General features: G+C 37.2%; 1 protein-coding gene across 1 annotated transcript; it reads right to left on the bottom strand.

Annotated features, from left to right (window-relative positions):
• Positions 1–652: 652 nt before the first annotated feature.
• On the bottom strand, positions 653–12382 carry LOC121430726. Its single transcript, XM_041628095.1, has 6 exons — positions 12223–12382; positions 9335–9518; positions 8625–8815; positions 6203–6412; positions 5423–5704; positions 653–3462 (listed from the first exon to the last, which is right to left on the bottom strand). Exons 1-6 carry the CDS (start codon positions 12335–12337, stop codon positions 665–667), a joined length of 3780 nt encoding a protein of 1259 aa, XP_041484029.1. The 5' UTR covers positions 12338–12382; the 3' UTR covers positions 653–664.
• Between the last annotated feature and the right edge of the window lie 11310 nt (positions 12383–23692).

Below are 23692 nucleotides of genomic sequence, written 5' to 3'. Positions count from 1 at the left end.
GATTTTCAACCAATCAACAGCGCGCATTTGGGACTTGCGATTGATTTTTTGACTTGCGTTTAAACGCAACTCTTTCTGCAACGGACCCCAGTGCAAACTTTCACATGATTCTGATAGTCAATACTGAGTTTATAATGGAAATAAATACAAAAAAACAAGTGAATACAGCAAAAGGTAAATTGCTTGTAAATCTAAGATTTGCTACATACATGTAATTTACATATTTTACATAATCAATAGTTCTACATGTATATATAGTCAGCCATGAATACAATTGAAGGGTAATATTACTTTAGTACAAGTTAACTATATAATTTGCACAATATTACAGAAAATAAAGAGATATGAGGAGAAAGGCAGAATGAAAGATATGTATTGGATTTAAAAAAAAAAAAAAGCATTTGGGCCCTTGGTATAAAATGTGTGCACAAAACACTTCTTTTCTTTGGAAGAAAACGTGTAGTACGTCATGTAAAAAGTTGATTTTGTTTAGTTGTTTGGCTGAAAATCGGAATCCATGTATAATGCAATTTATGCTCAAAAAATGGTTTCAATCATTCAACAAATTATAGAGCAACCACATACATTGTATTTATTCAGATTTTTGGTATCATCAAAGGCAAATCTCATGAGCTGTTTTTTTTTTAAGGGGGGGGGGGGGGGGCTACTTGTTTGGACTGTCGAAATGTGCCACATTAGCTGCGACCAAATTAGTTGGGATTCTGTCAAGTGATCTCCTGGGAGGTTTCTTGCCTGTGGAACTACCTAGTTTTTCCTGCTTGAGTCTACTCACTGTGCCCTTCACTGTGCCTTGTTGAAATCCCCTGTTCTCTTTACCAACAACTTGAGAACCTTTAACTGGTGAGATGTGATATTTACCAGTCTTTTGCAGACTGCGGGAATACATAGGTGAATTTTCTGTATTCTTTTGAGGGGAGGTGTTCTTGGTTCGTAAGACTGGTGCATAAGCTCTTTTCTCATTGCATCTGGAACTTGACAGGGTGGTTGGAGATGATGTGGATGTTCCATCACCCATGATCTTTGGTGAATGGTTTGCAATGTCTTGTGAGAAGCCATTGAAAGTCTTTGGATGTAATATTACACCCTTTTTGTTTTGCTGTTTGTCTACCAGTACAGGCTTTTCAACTTCAGCCCTTTCTCCTACATGCCCTAATGCCTTGTCAATACCAAACTTGGGGTTTTCTATTTCTACAGTATCTACGGCTTTCTCCGTATTGTGGTTGTCACTTGGGTGGGGCTCAAGATCCAAGTGCCTTGAAATTGATGGAGAGGACTCTGTCTTGTTTTCGGACAGTCCCCTGGACTTAATACTCAGAGCTCTTTTAAGTTTGCCTTTCAGGTTAGCTATTGGCGTCTTCTCCTGTCTGTTCCCATGTTCTTTATCAGAGCAATCCTTAATTGAATCACCCTTTGTCAGACTAGAACCCTCAGGCCCAGCATCCGGTGGGACACTCCCTTTCAGGCTGCGAACTCTCTTAAGATTGGTCTTTCCAGCAGGACTTCGACCTTGAAACCCATTCCCGAAACCACCACGGCCCCCTTTTCCCGTTACCAAAGGACTGTCTTTCCCACTCAATGACGGACAGGACGTACCAACATTGTCCGCTTTAGAGAGGGAACTGGATGATCTACAACTACTTATGACCCTGGTGCACTGCTCTTTAGGAATGTCAGTTTCACATAGATCTCTGTTATACCCCTTCTGAAACATCTTGTTTTCTTTCCCTAAACCAAGCTTGTCAGTATTTTTGCAATCCAAGCTACTTGTATGTTTGCCATTGATATTGTGATCCTCCTTTGTTTTGTTATTACTTGTCAAAAGAGAAGTGCTTGTAGTGCATTGTAAATCTTGTGACGTTTTGTCATGCACAAAGCATTCAGACTCAGTTGGATCTACTGCTATTCCTTTGTCATGATTCCCAAAAGGCATTTCATCATGGACAATGAGGGAAGTCATTTTACATCCTAATACAGGCATGGTCTTATCAGAGCCTTCATCAAGCATATCACACTTATATGTCATGTAATCAATCCTTGTACCTACTTTCTCTTTAAGAAGATCCTTTTCAAGTGCTGCACGCAACCCTGTGGAAACAATGTGATTATCTGCCTTGAGATCAATAGCACTGTTTTCATCCACAATTGGAATTGATGGCTTGTTTTGGTTTTGAAAGCACTCTTTGTTTATGACCTGATTGTCTTTAGAGTCCTGAAGTGGTTTTGTACTTTCAAAATCCCGAGGCATATCGGTTTTGAGATGTTGGAAATTTAAAGTTTCACTATCATTTTTTACATCATCACTAGCATGAATCGGTTTGCCTTCAGTTTCCACCATGTCACTTTGTGAGTGATGTGACCTTATCTTGAGATTCCGTTCCCTACTCATATGCCTATCTTTGGTGTTAATACTTGGTAAAGCATGTGATTCAATCACGGTTCTTGATCTACAAGCATCTTCCACACTTAAGCCATCTTTTACATACTTACTTGTCACAGTAACCCTTTGCGGTCCTGTATTACAATAGGCACTGCTATCAATAACATTCTGAACTGGTTTACCATGTAAAACTGCATCACTTGTCTTTGATTGGGTCTTTCCGGGCATCTTACCAGAATCATCAAACTTGAGTTTCCGCTTAGAGTTCCTACCAGGGTGGTCATGGCGACGAATCCCCAGAATGCTATCATAGATCTGCTGGGCTTCATACGCAGTCATGATCTTGTTGGGCGAGTCGGTGATCTCTGGCATCTGCTGGAGGTCCGGCGAGAAGGGAATCGGGTCAACGTGCATTCTTGATGTGTCTGATGATGGTCCATTTGAGAGATGGTTCTTATCAAGAACACTGCCGAGCGATTGTGACATGTTCCCTGATTTTGTTCCAGCACTTACCAGTGAATGATTTGTAAGGCGGGAGTGATCCCTCCAGTCGTCATATTGTTGGACGAGGTCCACTTCGAACCCTGACACATCACACCTGAAAGATGGCAACTGAGAAGCATTCATCAAGACGGAAGCATTCCTTGCATTACTCTTATCAAGGTGCACTGTCACAGACTTTTCCTCACTGTAGCACATGCAGCTCTCGCTTTTACTTTTTCTGAAATCACCATTCCCCATCACAAAGTCTTGACCTTCGACCTGTCTTGATCTCTGGGGTGGGCCATCCTCCTTGTTAATGTTTATGCTAGTTTGTGACAAAGGTAGAGCGAGTGGGCTATTGGCATCATCATTATGATTCACATCGCTGTGTCGTGTTGGAGATGTTGAGTGGCCATGACAATATAGTTCTGGGGAGAAGAGGACTGCATGGCTGGATGAGGGTGATGTGGATGGTGTAGTGTTGACAGATCCAGAAGGCTCTTTCTCTGGTTTTGGCCCACAGAGAGTGAAGTCGTTTCGAGGATGGAGGTATCGGTAATAAAGAACCATGCTGACAACACCTAGAGAAGAAATGACACACCAGTATCAAGCAATAAATATAAATGTATCTCTGTGTGGATCAAGTTTGAAATTAAAGCTGCGCGTTGTTTACCTGTTTTTTGTAGGTCTTCGATGTCAGTGAAATAGTGAATTTCTGGAGGTTTGTAAACTAAGGTCTGTATCACTGGCCATCCTTTTCTGTCTCGGAACTTCGCTTTTGATCAATGCACCATTTTGCTGTTATTCTGCCTTATTGATTTTGTTTTCTAATCATGTAAAAATTGTATATATTGTGATCCTCGATGATTCTTCAATAAAAATATAATAAAAAAATAAAAAATAAAAAAAAGTTTGAAATTAAACCTTTTAAAATCTTATTAATATATCTAAATCAATAAAGATGATTAATATCCCTGCCCTTATTACAACATATGAGAAAAATAATCAATGAAAAACACTTAACCCTATCTAGGCCGGGGGGGGGGGGGGCCTCGGAGGCTCCCCCCCTCAACCAATCGCGCAATATTTTCGCCGTGCGAAATTTTTTGACCGCGCCGCTCGCTGACTTTTTACTTTTCAAGTCTTGCGCAACTTTTGAGACCAATTTCGCGTCACCCGGGTACATGGTTCCGAAATTACGCAACATTATGTAAGTGCATGTCAGGCCGAAAATTGCTCAAAAACGTGATTTTGCAAATTGTGTTCAACCAAAATTCATAAATGTATGATTATTTTATGCTTTTTATTATCACAGAAGAGTCCCCAACAAATTTCATTGAAAAAACAATGAAAAACAAAGGGTCAAAAAAACAATGAAATACATAAGAAATTGCAAAAAACAATATAATACATAATAAAATGATTTGATATCACAATTTTTTTCATGTACACTTGCTCAGGACACCACAAAGAGTTTCTATACCAAAGATTACTACATTTGGAGCTTTATTTAGGGAGTTAGAGGAAAAAGTATGATTTCGCATACTGATTACGCATAAATTAGCATAATCACTTAATAGCGATTCGCATAAAATAAATTACCATACAATCTTGTAGATTATGTCCCAGGCAACCCGCTTGCCAATTTTCGGCGCGATCGCGCGGTCGACGGCCTAGATCTTAGGGGGGGCCCGGGAGGCCCAACCCCCCGGCCATAGGAACTCCCAAAATACCCCGGCCTAGATAGGGTTAAAAGGAAAAAAAATAATTTAAAATAAAACAGAAAAAAAGGAAAGAAAACTGTATTCACAAATTGTCCCCAGAGGCCCAAATTGAAAGTTTCGTGTTTTTTCCCTTCAAATTTGAAGTGGACTGTATTAAAATGCCATATCCCAACATTCAGTCTTTCACTCTCAACTGAATAACAATATTGTTTTATCTCAGGAAAAAAAAATCAAATTGATTCATATACTGTTTTTAACCTACATGTACAAATGAGTCTTTAAAATGTTTATTATCTAACAAGATATTTGATGCGTCCAAAGGACACAGATACCCCCGCTTAACAGGATCAGAAATTCATTCAATATGATTGAACCAACTCGCATATTAAATGAGCTGTCACCTTTGACCAGTGGACTCCGAATTCGAACTTAGCCTGTTTTGGTGTCATCTACCTACACACCCCATTTTCCAAAATTCTGTCAAATATTTCATAAGTTATCATGCCGAAACCAACTTGCATATTTAATGAGCTGTGACCTTTGACCTGCAAATTCCAACTTAGCCAGTATTTTAGTGTCATCTACCTACACACCAAATTTTTTTTCAAATCCATGAAATATTTTTCTACTTATTGTGCTGAAACCAAGTGGGGGGGGGGACGGACGTAAGGAGAGGGGCAACGCTTAATGCCCCCACCGGACTTCATCTGTGGGGGCATAAAAATCCTGTCTGCTGAAATCATTGTGAAAAACGGTGACAGCGTATGACCCCCATAAAAGTTGCTTGTCCTTACTCATAGTTAAGAGTTGAACTTACCAATACCATAGCCGCCAAACACAATGGTGAATCCAGCCACATTGTACCACTCTCCAACGGTACGGAAATTGAACCACACCAGAAGTAACACCGTGTTCTCAACAAACATTGTGAAATAGAACACCAGGACTCTCTTCCGAGACTTGCCCTCCTTGAGATTGAAGAAGCAGAAGACATAGATGGTAGCAACGACACAGTTGAAGAGACGTTCCTCCAGGGCATTGGTGCAGAAGTCCGTCTTCTGAAGATGGACCCAAACTAACATGCCTATCCAATGAATACCTATGAGCAGAAGACATTGAAGAGGATTTTATTTTTAATAAACATTATTGTTTTTATACAAACAACCAATTGGGTGTATCGGCAGGAGCACAGAGTTTCTGACAAGAAATAAAAAGATATCACAGGTCACCATCATTTACAGAACCACTTTCCCACAGTGGGTGCATCTACCAGGCTAAATAAATGAACAACATAGTTCTATGTATACACTCGGTCATATCCTGATTATCCCTGTCCCTGCAACTACCAAGGTCCTGCCATGATCCTGACATGTTACTAGTCTGAGGGGGGAGGGATGACCCATCGATTTGCCTCAACGCCCCCTTATTGGCCTTTGATATTTATCGTGCACTTCAAACATTTTCTCCACCTGTGCTGTAATGAAGAAAAGTGCCTGTCTATCCTCATAGAAAAGTACCCTTGCTCTGAAATTTAAAAAATCTTAAAATAAAAAACTACCTAACATGTGACGTTTTTTACAGGTTTATTCTCTCTTACCGACAGCTAGAAAGATGAAAGCTTTGAAGACGGAAGCAAAGAGAACAAGTGCCATGACCCTAGACGAAATCATCCCAATTCTCCAAATGGTCTGAAGGACAAGGCCTGGCCAAGATACAATCTTCTTGTCTCGGCGGACCTTACGATGAGCTCGGCTATACGCTCCAAGAGCCCAGCACAGGGAGAAGAGAGAAACCGCAGCTGATGTGCCTGATAAAAAAGGTTAAAAAATAAATTCAGTAAATAATGATATTTGTAGGGCCCGCTATACAGGTGTTTCAAAGCACACAGGCTTAGAGGGTTAGGCAATTAAAATCTACCACCTTGGTGTCTAGTCGTAAGCAACACATTATTGTTGAGATATATTTTCTTCGAACAACCTGTGGTAGAATATCTTCACCTGAATACTTTGTGGGTGGAGCCTTTTTTATGGCAACCTTTCTTCAGGCTTTCACCAAGATCTTGATTCTATTCAAGTGTTTATCCAGTAACAGATGGTGAACATCACCCAGGGTGGAAAATAAATTTACCTGTCCCAGCATGTAAAACCTGAAGCAGAGGTTTAAAAATGTCCAAGGTAGGACAGATATTAAGCTGTGCTCCAACAATGTAAGTTTTTACAGAGTATTATAATCCATTGCTTCTACTCTTTATGAAAACAACATAAATTTCCAAAAATATTTAACCCTATCTAGGCCGGGCTATTTGGGAGTTCATATGGCCGGGGGGGGGGGGCCTCCCAGGCCCCCCTTGAGATCTCGGCCGTCGACCGCGCCGAAAATTGGCACGCAGGTTGTCTGGGATATAATCTACAAAACTGTATGGTAATCATTATGCTAATATATGCGTAATTAGTATGCAAAATCATACTTTTTCCTCTAACTCCATAAATAAAGCTCCAAATGTTCTAATTTTTGGCATAGAAACTCTTTGTGATGTTCTTAGCAAGTGTACATGAAAAAAAATTGTGATATCAGATCAATTTCTTATGTATTATCTTATGTATTATATTGTTTTTTGCAAATGTATTTCTTTGTTTTTTTGACCTTTTGTTTTTCATTGTTTTTTCAATGAAATTCATTGGGGACTCTTCTAAGATCATAAATAGCATAGAATTCATACATTTAGGCCAGCAAAACTAAAAATAATCATACATTTATGATTTTTGGTTGAAAACACAATTTACATTGACTTTGTACACAAAATCACGTTTTTGAGCAATTTTTGGTCTGACATGCACTTACATAACATTGCGTAACTTTGGAACCGCGTGACGCAAAATTGGTCTCAAAAGTTGCGCAAGACTTGAAAGTAAAAAGTCAGCGAGCAGCGCGGTCAAAAAAATTTGCGCGGCGAAAATATTGCGCGACTCGTTGAGGGGGGGGCCTCGGAGCCCCCCCCCCCCGGCCTAGATAGGGTTAACTTAAAAGTTCATAATCCGTATCTTCTACTCTCTATGAAATCAAAGAAATCTCCACTTATGCCACTAAAAGTGCATAATCCATTGCTCCTACTCTCTATGAAAACAAATTAAATCTCCACCTATTTCACTTAAAAGTGCATAAATCCATTTATTTTAATACTATCTATGAAAACCATGGATAGTACTAGTATGCCCTTACAGGTGAAGTCCACCCCAGATATATGTTGATCTGAATCAATAGAGACAAATCAAACAAGCATAACGCTGAAAATTTCATCAAAGTCAGATGTAAAATTATGCCACTTTAAAGTTCACGTGTCTATTTTTCACAAAACAATATGCACACAACTCAAGGATAATATGCAAATGAGAGAATCAATTATGTCCCTCACTATTTTATTTTTATTGTTGAATTAAATACAATATTTTAAATTTTGCAGATTTGACAATAAAGACCAACTTGACTGAACCACAAAATGTTAAAACATAATTCCACATTTTCAGGGAGGAATAAAACTTTGTTTTACTGGACAATTAGGAGAAAATGAGAATATTTCATAATTCATGTAGTTAAATACAAAAGTGAAGTTGATGATGTCATCAGTCCCCTCATTTGCATACTGACCAGAATGTGCATATAAATTTCTATTTTGTGAAATTAAGCGAAACCTAAATTTTTAAAAATGTAAATGTAACTTAATTGTTATTTTACAAGCAATTTCGATGAAGTTTTCAGTCTTATGCTTGTTTGATTTTTTTTTTAAATATTCAAATCAAGTTTTTGTTTGAGTGGACTTGTCCTTTAAACAAGAATAGATACACGTACATGTATTGAGGAACAGTTCAAAGTAGAAAGGTGAATGTCTTGATACAAAATGAGATGGGAGAACAGAGAAAAGGATTATTTATGAAGAAAAAAAGAAGAATACAATTAAGGAATATCGAAAGTAAAATGTGTATCAATATGGAGAGAAAATCAATCTTTGTAAAAGTTAATACCCGTCCAAAAGTTTTCATCCTGGGTTGCCACCATGATGTAGAGCTGCAGAACGACTTGAGGAGCGGACTCCATGAAGGATTCAAAGAGCCTCAACATACACACATCACTCTGCTGGTAGAAGAGACGCTCAAAGTCCAGGGGATCCCCCGTTTGCCGAGCTTCGATGCCAGTAGAAAACAGTATCACGTACCTGAGGAGAAGTATTACATCAAAGCAAGAGATGATAAAGATAATGGAAGTATAATGAAATAAATTACAGGTTTGGTGTTCTATTTCATCAGATGGAAAGAAAAAAAAAAGAAGGAATACGAGCAGAGATAGGGTTCCATGACAATTGCTCTGGCGATACTTGCTCCACTGTCAATTCTATACACTAATAGATCAAAACAACTTTAACCCTGGATTAAACACAACACCCTATCCTAAATTTCTTAAACCTAAACCTACACCTAAGTATAAAAAACATATTGCAACCCTAACTCTAGATACACAAAAGGTTGGAGCATTTGTCGCCTGAACAAATGTGGTGTGACTAGATAGAGAACGAAGCCGGCACCGCACATCTACCTTGGAAGCCAAACTTGATTGAATTTTTCTATTTTTCATTCTTAATTTCACTTTAGACCATCCTCATAGAATCTACAAAAGACCCCTGTGTCAACTTCACCTTGAAAAGCAAACAAGAAAGTATCACAGTCTACTACTTTACCTGTGCAAGGGTCCAAATTGAAAGATGTGTGTGATCCACTTCAAGCTGGACATGTCATCGTCCACCAGATACCATCTGATGCTAAACACTTGCAGGATGATCGACGGAATGACAACAAAACCTAGGGTGAGGGCGCCCCATACCACATCTCCTCCAACAAAGTACTTACATGTCACAATTAGGTCTATAAAAAGGAGAGATGAAAAAATGTTAATTAACAGGTTACATGTTTGTCAATCGCCCTCCAGTCGTATAAGTTAAAGGACAAGTCCACCCCAACAAAAACTTGATTTGAATAAAAAGAGAAAAATCCAACAAGCATAAACGCTGAAAATTTCATCAAAATCGGATGTAAAATCAGAAAGTTATGACATTTTAAATTTCGCTTAATTTCACAAAACAGTTACATGTATATGCACATCTCAGTTGGTATGCAAAACTGATGACATCACTCACCATTTCTTTTGTTTTTCATTATATGAAATATTTTGATTTTCTCGTCATTGTCATGTGAAATGAAGTTTCATTCCTCCCTGAACACATGGAATTCCATTATTTTAACATTTTGTGGTTCAGGCAAGGAGGTCCTAATCGTCAAATTCGTAAAAATTGAAATATTGTATAATTCAAACAATAAAAAAACAAAAGAATCATCATCGACTCTCTTATTTGGATGTATAAACTGACTCGTTCATATAACTGTTTTGTGAAAAATAAGCGAAACTTTGAAATGTCATAACTTTCTTATGCGATTTTGATGAAAATTTTTCAGCATTGTGCTTGTCTGATTTTTCTCTATTGATTCAAATCAACATTTTTCTGAGGTGGACTTGACTTTTAACAATTTTTATTTTCAAACTTGATTCTCGTTATATTTTTTCTTTAAATTAATATTTACAATAAACCTTTTTTTGATCCCACCTTTGTCACTCGGAATATCCGATCGAGTTCACCATCCCGAAATTCGGGTTGGTGGAGCATAGTCTAGCGGAAGTGAAGTGGAGCCTGGGGCCCGTTTCTCAACACCGTCATACATGTAAGTCTAACTTCTTGACTAAATCGCAGATAGTGAGCTACTTGTCCGCTAACCATTTCACAAAGCCCTCTTTACCAAGATCGGGTACAACAACCTCACAAAATATTTATGACACCTCCGAACCTGTCCTAACTTCTTTCTTAATGACGTAGTGGCATCACGTGGGTAGACTATGACATGCAAAAGTGCTTAGAAATTTTAAAATTATAATCTTACGTAATCAATCATAGAGGTTGAAATGACATCACAAAACAAGTGGGATAATGAATTCAATGATAATTGTAATACAAATAAACTATAAAAACTGTTGTTAAACGCCACAAAACCATTCATTTTGAAATAGTAAAATGATTTAATCGATGAAGGTTCTACCACATCAGGCCATCCATAACTGAACTCGTATTTGTTGTTTTCAGACCCCTATTAACAGTTGGATAAATTCTATCTCTAATTTATGCATATAATTTGTCAAATATCGTATGTTTCGGTATCAATAATTAAAAATGTTTCGTTAGACTATATTTTGATGACGTTTAGAATCATGAAAGACCGTATAATTATCATCATTTTACAAAGAAAACCATTATGGTTTACTTTCGTAAACTATTAAAATTGGATATCCCGGGGGTACCCATCTCAACGTCCACAAGTGATTTTTTAGTCATGAAATGAATTATTTATAATTTAATTTTCTCTGCAATTGAATGCTCCAGTCTTCATGGTCTAAGCATGTATGATGCATAATTCACGTGTGCTAATATTTTGAAAAGATTTATTTCCCAATTTATCACAATATTTGCAATTTTGTCATAATTTCTTATTTTGAAAATTATGATATTTTGTGACTAAGGCTACGTCTCGTCTGCTCTTTTTACCGATAGTATCGATATCAAGGTATTCTAGTTAGGAAGCCTTTTGAGAAACAGGTTTAGTAAGAATGGAACAAACTCCATCATGTCCGTGGTTGGTGGATAAAGATATGACTAACTTGTCCATGTGTTGAGAAACGGCCCCCTGCACGAACTTCGCTCGAGGTAAATCTAGAGTAGACAGCTAGCAGCCGTCTGTTTCGAGGAGTTTTTAACATTTTTTTTTTATTTCTCCTCGTACACAGACGGCTCGCTAGCGTGCAGCCACCATTAGGGGACTTGCAATGCAAAATCCCCCCGTCGGGGCTTTTCAATTTTTGTCTTTAATTAATAAAAATTTCGAAAATTATAGTGACCAGAGTGCAAATTTATATACCCTCTTGGCATCAATTGCCAAAAAACGGAGAAAAATGAAGTTAAAAGGAACAAAAATAGTGACTTACCTCGGCTGTCGCGCAAATTCACTTCCTCGTTTTATCCGATCTTAAGTACGTAAACATATGGCCATTGAGTCCCCTGTACAGATCGCGCTAGAACTTCGGTCTCTGTATTTGGTGAATGAAGCCAACGAAGTTCAGCTGAACAACCAACAAAACAGAGACCGAAGCTTTTGGTCTAAATCTAGAGTAGACATTCATTGGTAGGCCCTAGATCTAGTCTTAGAGATTTTATACACACACAGGCATGACAAGTAACATGATTCGTGAACTCATCTTCATCTAGATCATCTTACTTTTATGTTTGGTGTTAATGTAATCGTGTAAAAATTAACCCAACACCAACAGGTCAACACTGAACTTGATCTCCCAGTAAGCAAGTGGACCGATGCCGCCGGCAAGCGACCGCAGGTCTACGCACCGGGCGGCCGGGTCGGGGTACGGCGCGGGGATATCTGCAGCACTCAGCATGCTGCAGCAGCCGGCAGCCGACTCCAGTCCAGAGTCGAACTTAAAATAAAAAAAAATAATAAGATCTAAACGAACCAGTCACAAGATCAGCAACGAGAAGTCCCATTGAAATGAGAACAAAAAGAGCATCCAAGACATTGAAAGTACTGCTTTTGAAAGGAGATTCTTCATCCTCCTCTTTATTCCCCATTTTTAGCTCAACACCATTAATTCAGCGTACAATCGAGAATTTGAAATACCCGGTATACCATAGCAGCGTATCGATAGAGGGCGCACTTCAAAGTGAATCGCATTCGACCTTATCATTATTTATCATCATTATCATTACATTAGTATGATTATCATCATCATAATTATCAATATCATTATCAATTTCATTATCATTATTATTATCATTAACATTCTTATCATTTATGTTATTATTATTATCATTTTTACCAGGGCATTTTTAGCATTATTATCGTTATTGTTATCATTACAGACCAGTATTTTATTAAAAAAACACAAACATAGTGGTACAAGCATAACAGGTCTAGGACCCCATCTGGCCTACTGTATGAAATAAAGAAAACAAATTAAATAAATTAAATGAATAAAAATTCGTATTTTTTTACTATACCAATAACGTAACCTTGATTTTTTTTGTTAGCAAAATCATCAGTAATATTTAAAGGACAAGTCCATCACAACAAAAAGTTGATTTATATAAAAAGAGAAAAATCCAACAAGCATAACAATGAAAATTTCATCAAAATGTAAAATGTCATCAAGATGTAAAACAAGAAAGTTATGACATTTTATAGTTTTGCTTGATTTCACAAAACAGTTATATGCACATCCTGGTGGGTATGCAAATGAGGAGTAATGACCTCATCCACTCACTATTTCTTTTGTATTTTATTATATAAAATAGGGAATATCCGATTTTCTCCTCATTGTCAAGTGAAACAACGATTAATTCCTCCCTCTGAAAATGTGGAATAAGCATTGCTTAATACTATATGATCTAGTCAAGTTGTTCCTTGACAAATCTGTAAAAAATGAAATATTGTATAATTCAAACAATAAAAACAAACGAAATGGTGAGGGACATCATCGACTGTCCCATTTCAGTTATGCATATCACTGTTTTGTGAAAAATAAACAAAACTTTAAAATGTTATAACTTTCTTATTTTACATCCGATTTTGATGAAATTTTCGGCATTTTGCTAGTTTGATATTTTCTATTTATTCAAATCAACATTTTTGTGGGGTGAACTTGACCTTTAACAAAGCAGTGTTTTTTTTTGTTGAGTGGCCTGGGACCGATTGCACGAAAGGTCTTTGCAAGAACCGTCTTTCGTGTCGCCCATTTATTATGATGCGCCATGTGAAACGCATTTTAAATTTATTACCTGCAAACATATTTTATTCATCCGTCAAAGTAAACAAAATCTTTGTATATAAAATGATGTGATATATCATGAAATTATATATACAAATTGATTTGAATGCTAGCTAACAAATTTTATATGTTTATCATACATTTCAGAAATATCCCGCATGCATGCAGCGCATCTTGACGACACGAAAGACAGTCCTTGGAAAGACCCTTTCGTGAAATCGGCCCCTGGACGAAAACCATGCTGGCATTCATTGATAAAGCAATCTATTGTTTGACAGGTAGTTAATCCTTTTAAGACCTTAGAAAGAAACCGGGAGTGCCGAGATTGGTCTATAGTTTGACAGATTAGTATTGTCACCACTTTTGAAGATTGGCGTTTTTATACACGAGCCCTTCTCCATGCATCAGGAATCCTCACTGTGGACAGTGAAGTATTGACAATATAAATGGCGTAATGATGTAGTCAATAACTTCTTTAATTACATGCACTGGATTTGATCCAGGCCAGTGGCCTTGATACTTGCAATTTCATTGATGCGTTTTTAACATATTGACATGAGATCGGCTTAAAACTGGTTAAAAGTGGTTGATACTTTATAGCTCCATATTGTCGTCAACTAAACCTTTCTTTGCGTTTACCTGACAGGTCAACAAAGTGATCATTTAAGCGTGTGGCATTTTCCTTAAGTCCCAAAATATCTTTACCATAAAAAGACAATTTTTGGATTAACTTCGTGCGTGTTTCTTATTAGGAGGCATACATCGTAAAGATTTCCACATAGTAGAACAATTCCCCTTGTTGCTCAAGATTATCTCTGAAATATTTAGCTTTTTTGCCTTTCGTATGATATCTGTAACAGTATTTCTAAGTTTTCTGTATATATAAAATCCTGTCACAGTCAGATTTCGAAAATTTTGCACGTCTGTTTTTATGTCATTCCTGTCCTTTATCTTGGTCAATATGTCACTATTTATCCATGGAGTTTCTTTTTGTCGCACTCGCTTTTCCTAAGAGGTGCGTTTTTATTCAAAACTGAACAAAACTTACTGGACCGAATTTCATAGGCAATACTAGCGTTTGTTTCAGAAAGAACATCTTGCCAACACACGTACATCGCTCAAATCGTTCTCGCTTATATTCAATTTCTTTGGATTCCTTGAATTCATTATGACACACAGATGAGGATGAGTAGATCACCAGAATATAGTGATCGCTAATGCCAGCATCGTGGAACGACATCACAAAAAGTGATTTTTATTATGATTTGAGGAATATATGACATCAATAAGTGTTGCAGATGTCTCCGTTTTCCTCGTTGGCTTATCAACGAAGTGTTTTAAATTGTATTCTTCTACTAAGTTCAGCAATTGTTTATTTGGCAGGTGGGATATTTTGAGAACATACACGAAGATAATAGTTACCTGACAAAACAATTAACGCGAGGGCGCAGCGCAAGCTGAAAATGTTGATACTGAGAAAATAAAACGGACATTTCTACAGAGCCCTTTTTGAAAATCAATTTAGAAATCAAACAAAACAATTCGAGCTCGATGTCGGAGCTGACATATATTTTGTATTTTTACTCCACAACTTGATATTTTAAGCTCCATATCATCCTATATTGAAGAAGAATTTCATGTAGGCCTATCTCATGCAATGCAAACGCGAAGCGCTAGCGAAAACTTTATATAGTGACATGAAAGTTTTTTTTATTTTTTCCAAGTCGTCACCTCACCTTATTTTGTTCACTTTCATGACTTTCCTTCACTTTCTTCTTTATCTTTTTTTAATGCTTTCCCCTGCTTTTTTTTGCTCCACCAATAGGAAGTCCCGGGCCCCTAATTCGGCCCCCTGGATCCGCCTACGGTAAATTTGACAAGCGAAACAAGGTTTCACTTCAAAAGGAAGGTCGTTTTGGTGCCAAGAAATTTGATAAGCCCAAAAGGGGGTTTTAACTTAAGATGTTGGTCATTTTCCATACATTTCTCCCATGTGACACACCAAACAGAATTCCAGGGGGTGCTGCTTATGGAAAATAATACACACAGCACCCCCTGGGAAAATCTCCTAGTTTCAATACCATCACTTTTTCATCAGTAGGCAGAAGACTTGTAAACCCTAAAAGGAGAACAGTCTGGTAGAACAAAAATACCAGTGTTGTCAGAGAAAAATTATATATGCTTCTACTCTCATGACATCTTCAGCTAACCGATAGTACGTGGAACAGGTCATTAGGCCTGCCCGAATAACAGCCCGGGGGGGGGGGGGGGGGGACGTACGTGTTGGTACCAACATTAATTCTAATGTGTGTGCGCAAGGAAAACGAAGGAGTGATTATACGAGAAGAGTGAAAGATCAGGAATGTACACATATCCATATGATTGATTTTTATTTATGCTATACATGGCAGTGTGTTTCTAACTGGTACCAGTTGACAATTGTGTTTCCAACTGGTACCAGATCTAGGACCAGTTGCCAACTGGTATTTCCAACTGGTACCACTTAAAATTTGCCAACTGGAATCAACTGGATTCCAGTTGATTCCAGTATTACAATTTCCATATTGAATTCAGTTCGCTTTAATGGAATCAACTGGTACCAGTACCAGTTGGATGAATGAGCTTAATTGACTTAAAGGTGACCTTGGCATGTGTTTTATTTTTGGATAAATGTACATTCCGTTTTCCATGATGTCTTTCGGATGGTGACGTTAAAGGTCGGTCCCAGACGTAAATAATTATACCTGATTGATACACGTCTGACAAAACTAAAATACACACACATGAGTGTTAATTTGATACCAAACATGACATGTTTGTTCCGTACACTAGATAAGAGATAAATCATAATTGAGAGGTTGACCCATATTGTAGAGTAGTGATTGTATAAATCACTACATATACACAGTCTAGACTTCATAATGTATATGCCCCCTTCTCAGAACCATCCTTTTCAACCCCCTTCTCAGTACCCTTATCATTAATTTAATCCAAGCCATTAAAACCCTTATTGTTCATAGTCAAACAAACTCCAATCAGAGAACAAAGAACTGCCTTCCCCTTCCCAATAATTAAACCCCCTTTAGTCCTATATCCAAACCCTTGGATTATAATTTGTGTAGAAGCTTTAATATATATTGAGTGTACACCCAAGGGTTTGAGGAGAGAAGTTAAGATCATCACAGAGTTAAGATCTACATCGTCGTACGTTGTGATATGCTTTTCAACTCTACATGTAATATTGCTGAAGATTGATGATTAATAAAGTTTCTTGATTGAAATGTACATCGAACGTTCCTGCGTGGTCATTGATGCTCCCAACTAAGATATAAACGATCCCAACACAACAATATGCGAAAAGGATGGTGTGGTTTATGACGTCAGAAAATGTTGCCCTTGTCTGATTCTAAATATGCTCAGCATATAGTCCAGGATAGAAGAGGCATAACCTTGTTTTTATATATATACAATATTTTTTTATGGTTTCTTGTCAATTCGAGGGTGCTGATTACGAATCTGAATGATGCCACTCGTGTAACCTTGAGCATTTTCCGCAAATTGGCAAAATCCAATATGGCCGTCAAAATATGCAAATTACCCATGAAAATCATAAAATTTTCCTCACATTGGCTGTGAAATGTATGGAATTGTGTGGCAGGAGTGAAATACAATCTTGAAAAATAATTTTTAATAAAATATTTATTTTCCTGATATTCAAAATGGCCGCCATAGGCCATTGTATACACTATCATGTACAATATGAATAGGGAAAACTTATTTTCACAAAAATGAGCACTAAACTGCAAAAATCGCAATGTATGAACGAAGCAATATATGCAAATCACCATTACTAATGAGATATATATAATTTTGATGTCATATATGGGAAAATTGCAGTATTTTGATATCTAAAATAGCCGCCACTGGCCCAAACAGTATTGCATACAATTGCCATGGGGGCCAAAAAATTCTCAAGAGTGATCACTAAAATGCTTATTATGAAGATTAAACAATTGGAATACTGACTATAAACATAATTATTAACGAAATATAATATTAATATGCTATGTATGTGGTAAATGTTGTATTCTGATATTCAAAATGGCTGCCAAATGCCCTAAAAGTATTATACACAATGAGAAATGGGAGAAAAGAAATCACAAGATTGAGCGCTAAAATGCATATATATGTGATAAATTAATTGGATACTGTCTGAAAACGTATTTTCTAACGAAATATATCATTCCGGTTTCAAGTTTGTGTTAAATACTGTATTTCGACTTTCAAAATGGCCGCCATCGACATTAACCGTATTATGTACAATGCAAAGTGGGAAACCAATATTCACAAGAGTGAGCACCATAAATGCACATAATAGTGATCTATGAGTAAAATATTGTCTGAAAGCATCATTTCTATTAAGATATATCATTTATTCTGCCAGTTAGGTGATAAATACGGTTATTTTAAAGTCAAAATGACCGCTACAGTACGGTATTATACACAATATGAATGGGAACAAATCATTTGAAACAGAATTTGGCTTTGCTTGGTCAAATGGTGATGTATGAGTGGAATATTGTCTGAAAACATGATTTATAACAAAATATATCATATCTTATGTAATTTAGGTGATAAATACTGTATTTCAACATTCAAAATGGCTGTCATATGCCCTTTTTGTGAACATCATTTGTCTCCACCCAAATTGTATATATACGATAAGTGCTTATGGTGGCCATTTTCAAAATAAAAATCCAGCATTTATCACCCTAATTACACAACATTATGATATATCTAGTTAGAAACCATGGTTTTAGACAATAATTCACATTTACATCACAATTCACAATTATATGCAATATTTAGAGTCAAGCAAAGCCAAATTCTGTCAAAATTATATGTCCCATGTTACAATGTATACAATACTTTTAGGACCTATGGCAGCCATTTTGGATTTCAAAGTACAGCATTTATTACCTCCACCATGTCCACGACCAATGTGTGATGTATTCAGTTATAAATAATGTTTAAGACAATATCTTTACCCGTACATCACAGTTATATGCATTTTATGATTCTCACTCTTGTGAAAATTTGTTTCCCTGTTCGCATGTTACATAATCTATTTAGGGCTTGTAGAGGTTAGTTTTAATGTCAAAATACAGTATTGATCACCTAAATGGAAGAAGAAATGCGATGATTAAAAAAAAAATGTTTTCAAATAGCGTTTTACTCATACAACAGGATTATATGGATGTCATAGTCAAGCAAATCCAAATTCTTACAAAATTATATGTCCCAATTCACATTGTAGGTATTACTGTTAGGGCCTATAGGGGCCATTTTGAATTTCATAATACAGTATTTATCTCATGCATGACAAAAGAAATAATATGTCTTGCTATAAAACATGTTGTCAGACAATATTTTATTCATAGATCACAATTACATGCATTTTATGTTTCTTACTCGTGTGAAAATTAGTTTCTCTATTCGCATTGTACATGATTAATATGGGGGCTATGGCGGCCATTTTGAATTTCAAAATACAGCATTTACCACATAAATGGCATATTTACAATTATGTTTTTAGTCAGTATTCCACTCGTTTATCTTAATAATCTGCATTTTAATGGTCAATCATGTCATTTTTTGGCCCTGGCCATTGCCATTGTACACCAATACTCTTGGGCCAGTGGCGGCTATTTTAGATATCAAAATACAACAATGTTCCAATATTTGACATAATAAATAATATATCTCATTAGTAATAATGATTTGCATATATTACTTCGTTCATACATCGCGATTTTTGCAGTTTAGTGCTCATTTTTGTGAAAACTAGTTTTCCCTATTCATATTGTACATGATAGTGTATACAATGGCTCATGGCGGCCATTTTGAATATCAGGAAAAGAAATATTTTGTCAAAAATTAATTTTCAAGATTGTATTTCACTCCTGCCACACAATTTCATGCATTTCACAGCCAATGTGAGGACAATTTTATGAGTTTCATGGGTAATTTGCATATTTTGGCGGCCATATTGGATTTTGCCAATTTGCGGAAAATGCTCAAGGTTACACGAGTGGCATCATTCAGATTTGTAATCAGCACCCTCGAATTGACAAGAAACCATCAAAAAATATTGTATATATAAAAAAACAAGGTTTGGTCAATTTTCTATGGGGCCTATCCTGGACTAATAGCTATCAACCAAATACATTTAATGCTCAACTTGTTTGCATTCCAAACATAATATAGTCCATTATATGGTGTATTGTTTACATGTGTGACCTAACTGGAATTTTTATGGCCTTAAATTGGTCTGAACGCAATCTAAATGCCTTGTGATTCATATATATGTACATTTCATTTTGCATTTACTATAATTGGATATGACACATGATATGTCTATTCCGCTATAAATAAAAAGTAACAATTAACAAAAGTAACAAAGAGGAATGTAAGAAAGTTTATGTAGTTTATGACGTCACATAAATAAAATTCCTCAAGATGCCAAAGAAGCAACCATTGGATTATTAATATGCACGCCCTCAACTGAACTTTAAGCCAAAAAATGCATAAACCTCAGTACCTAACTTTTTCAAAAAAATTTAAAACACATTTTCGCCTTTTTTATATGTATTACTTACACTGCAAAAACTCCAGTGTTGGTTTAACACCAGCCAGGAATCCATATCTGTCCGCACCAGAGAAGTGTTAACACCAGTGAGTCTGGTTTTGGTCTAACACCAGATAGGTGTTTATACAACACCAATTAGTATTAAAACAGCATCGGTTTGATTCCAAACTGGTACTTCTTTGGTGGAGACAGATATAGATTCCGGGCTGGTGTTAAATCAACACAGGAGTTTTTGCAGTGTATATTTGTAATGCAATTTGACCTTTTATGTCCAGTGAACCATATAATTGCATTTGTTTTTTCATGAGCTTCAATACTAAACATGACATTTTTATTTCAGAAAATATGAAAGTCATATTTAAAAGGTATGTGAAAAAGTGGGCGTGGCCTATGACACCAATGAAATGACTAGTATCTTTGTATAGATTCTGAGTACTGTGCAGGGGCCGAGGAACGGTTTTGAAAGTACGGGGGCTGAGCCGGAAAGGGGGGGGGGGGGGGGAGGCTGACCATGCAACAACAAAAACTCATAATCAGATGACATGGCCCTGTGAAGCGGGGGTGCTGGGATGCACCCCAACAGTTTCATTGGGGGTACCGAGTGTGTCATTTATAGGCAGCACCCCCTGGGAATCTGGTAGAAATGACGAATGACAAAAGTGTAATGAAAATGAACGACGTTTTGTAACATCCCCCCATTCAGAAATTTCTTACATAGTGCTTGAAATAGTGCTTACATTCACCCTTTCAGATTCGGAATATCAAATATTTTCAGCTAGCGCTTCGGGCTCGTATGATTGATTTTCATATTTTTATTCAAAAAATATATTTAGACTTAATGCCCTAAACAAGTACACCCATCTTTATTCAGATACGCAGCTTGTTTTTTGTCATGATGTAATACCTTATTATAATATAAAGATTTTACACATTGGGTTTATATACATTACCATATTAATTACCATGGCTCAACTTGGCCCGTGTTCGCTGGTTCAATCTACCCCAGTCCGAACTTAACAATATGTTCTTTTCACATCAACACATTTCTATCAATCAGGTAAAAGATTATGACAAGCATGAGGATCTGTACATGGATTAACAATATTGTTCTTATGTATTTATTACATTTAAAGATACATGTGAGTAATAATAATCTACTTCACACCTTTTTTAAAATACTTTTTTGACTAAAATTTGCATGTTCCCTCTGATTTTTTTTCCTGCAAATAATGTGGTAAGATTCGGGGTTATGCGATCGGTCATCAATACATGGCACAAACACAGTGTCTGCCTCATGCACAATCGGCCTGGGGCAGTGGCTCAACTTACCCCGCCTTCCCCTATACGATGATGGAGTAACTGGAAATGATTTCTAACTGGAACCATTTGGGTAACTGGAAATCCTAACTTGGACCAGTTGGGCAAACTGGAAATCCTAACTGGAATTAGTTGGCAACTGGAAATCCTAACTGGAACCAATTGGGTACTTGGTAATGACTTCCAACTGGAAATGATTTATAACTGTAACCATTTGGGTAACTGGAAATCCTAACTGGAACCAGTTGGGTAACTGGAAATAAAACTGAAACCAGTTTGGTAACTGGAAATCCTAACTGGTTCCAGTTGGGTAGCTGGAAAATTTCCAATTGGAAACCAATTGGAAATTTTCCATTTACCCAACTGGATCCAATCGAAACCAAATGGCATATTATCTGCCAGTGTAAACAGATTAATGTCTTATGAGATTCATTTACAATGTATCAATTTAATTCTTTTCAATTTTAAGTACCACAGTTGTTTCAGATAAGTGTTTAGAATTCTTAGCAGTGAAAACCATGTTCATAAATGTTATAGATTATAATAGCAACAGATTCAAAGATGATACACCACTAACTGTTACCAAATTACATCAAATGAAAATACATATATTTGAAGATTTTCCATATAAATATGAAAGTCTGTATTTTATCATTGCCCTTTACATTGCTTTAAGTTGCTTTAGAAGATTACTTCTAACATGAGTATAGTCTAAGTCAAAGACAGTTTCCGCAGGTGCATGGCAAGCAGGACAACTTGGATCGGAAACTAGTCTGGAGATCTTGCACAGTCTACTTTGGGTAAGATAAGTGCTGGTAAGAAGCTGAACTTTCACATTGATGGCTAACCGCAGGCGAAATTATTTTCCCACCGCATTTTGGAATAAGACTATATAAGCTTGCGTCTTTACAAAATTCTGGTCGTTCTCGTTGCATTCCATGATTCATTCATGGGCATAGGCGGCGGAAGCGGTCCCCCTAAATGTAAAGTTGATTACCTTTTTTTTTTTGCTTGTCACATTTTTTACCTATCCATCACAAAATTCCAGTAGGGTCCCCCTAATTTTTTGGCTTCCGCCGCCAATGTTCATGGGCCATGAATGAAACAGCACCCTCAAATTTCCGGTACCCTATAGGCCTTAGATCTATTAATCTATTAATCACAAGACAAATGTTAGCCTAGGCCCCGGGGGGGGGCACTCAGTATATAATGCATAGTGGGTATGTGCCGCGGAGGGGACCCCCATTTTCACACCCAAATTTCCGTTCCAAGGCATAGCATTTTTGTGTTATTGAGAAAAAAAACAAAGAAAGCCGCTCCAAGGCATAGCGTTTTGTTCTTAACGAGAAAAAAGAAGAAAGAAATCCGCTCCAAGGCTTCGCATATTTTTCGTTGCGCCGTTCCGGTCGCATTGATCTGCTGCAAGTTTGGTGAAAAGCGGCCGCAGAGCGCTGTCCCACCATCGTCTCTGCGAGAGCGCAGCCGGCGGAGGCCGCGCTAGCTGCATCATGCACGCTTGCCCGTTCCATAGGGATGCATATACGTTCGTACTCACACGCTGACGATCCGTTCTAGGGACCCCCGTTTTCACAAAATTGTAGTTCCGAAGCCCGTTCCGAGGACCCTCCTTTTTACAATAAGCCCGCTCCAAGGCCCCCGTTTTTTGTCTCTCCCGCGGCACACCCCTACCACTTTTCTGGTCGAGTGCCCCCCCGGGGCCTAGGCTACGGCTACCCTTTGCTAGGGAGTTAACTTTATCTCAAATCTGGGCCTTCTAATACCCGTGGCCGACTACTCGTAATGGTTAATTCAGACCTTTACGTTTACTTACGTTAGACCAATGAGCTTGGTAGCCTTGGTTTAATATGTCTAGTCCATATATAAACTAGTTCTAGATCTAAATAAATTTATTTCAGATCTAGTCTCTAGATCTCGATCTTGACAGACCACACACTCACGTATAACGTCAGGCACAACTTTGGTGCGCAGAACCTGCATGTAAACGCGCGGTTCTGCATAGCTATTTCGATCGCCGGGGAAATTCTTGATCAACAAAAATGTACATTTTCTTTACAAATTATTAAGTTTTTAATTTCCCCTGCTCGAATAGGCAGAAGTACGGTAGTTCTATATACGGACTAGACCTATTAAACTAAGGCTACCAAGCCCATTAGTTTAACGTAAGTAAACGTA

The sequence above is a fragment of the Lytechinus variegatus genome, chromosome 17 (genome assembly GCF_018143015.1).
Source record: "Lytechinus variegatus isolate NC3 chromosome 17, Lvar_3.0, whole genome shotgun sequence".
NCBI lineage: Eukaryota > Metazoa > Echinodermata > Echinoidea > Temnopleuroida > Toxopneustidae > Lytechinus > Lytechinus variegatus.
Note: the sequence above shows the minus strand (reverse complement) of the source record. Positions and strands in the feature narration are given on the sequence as shown.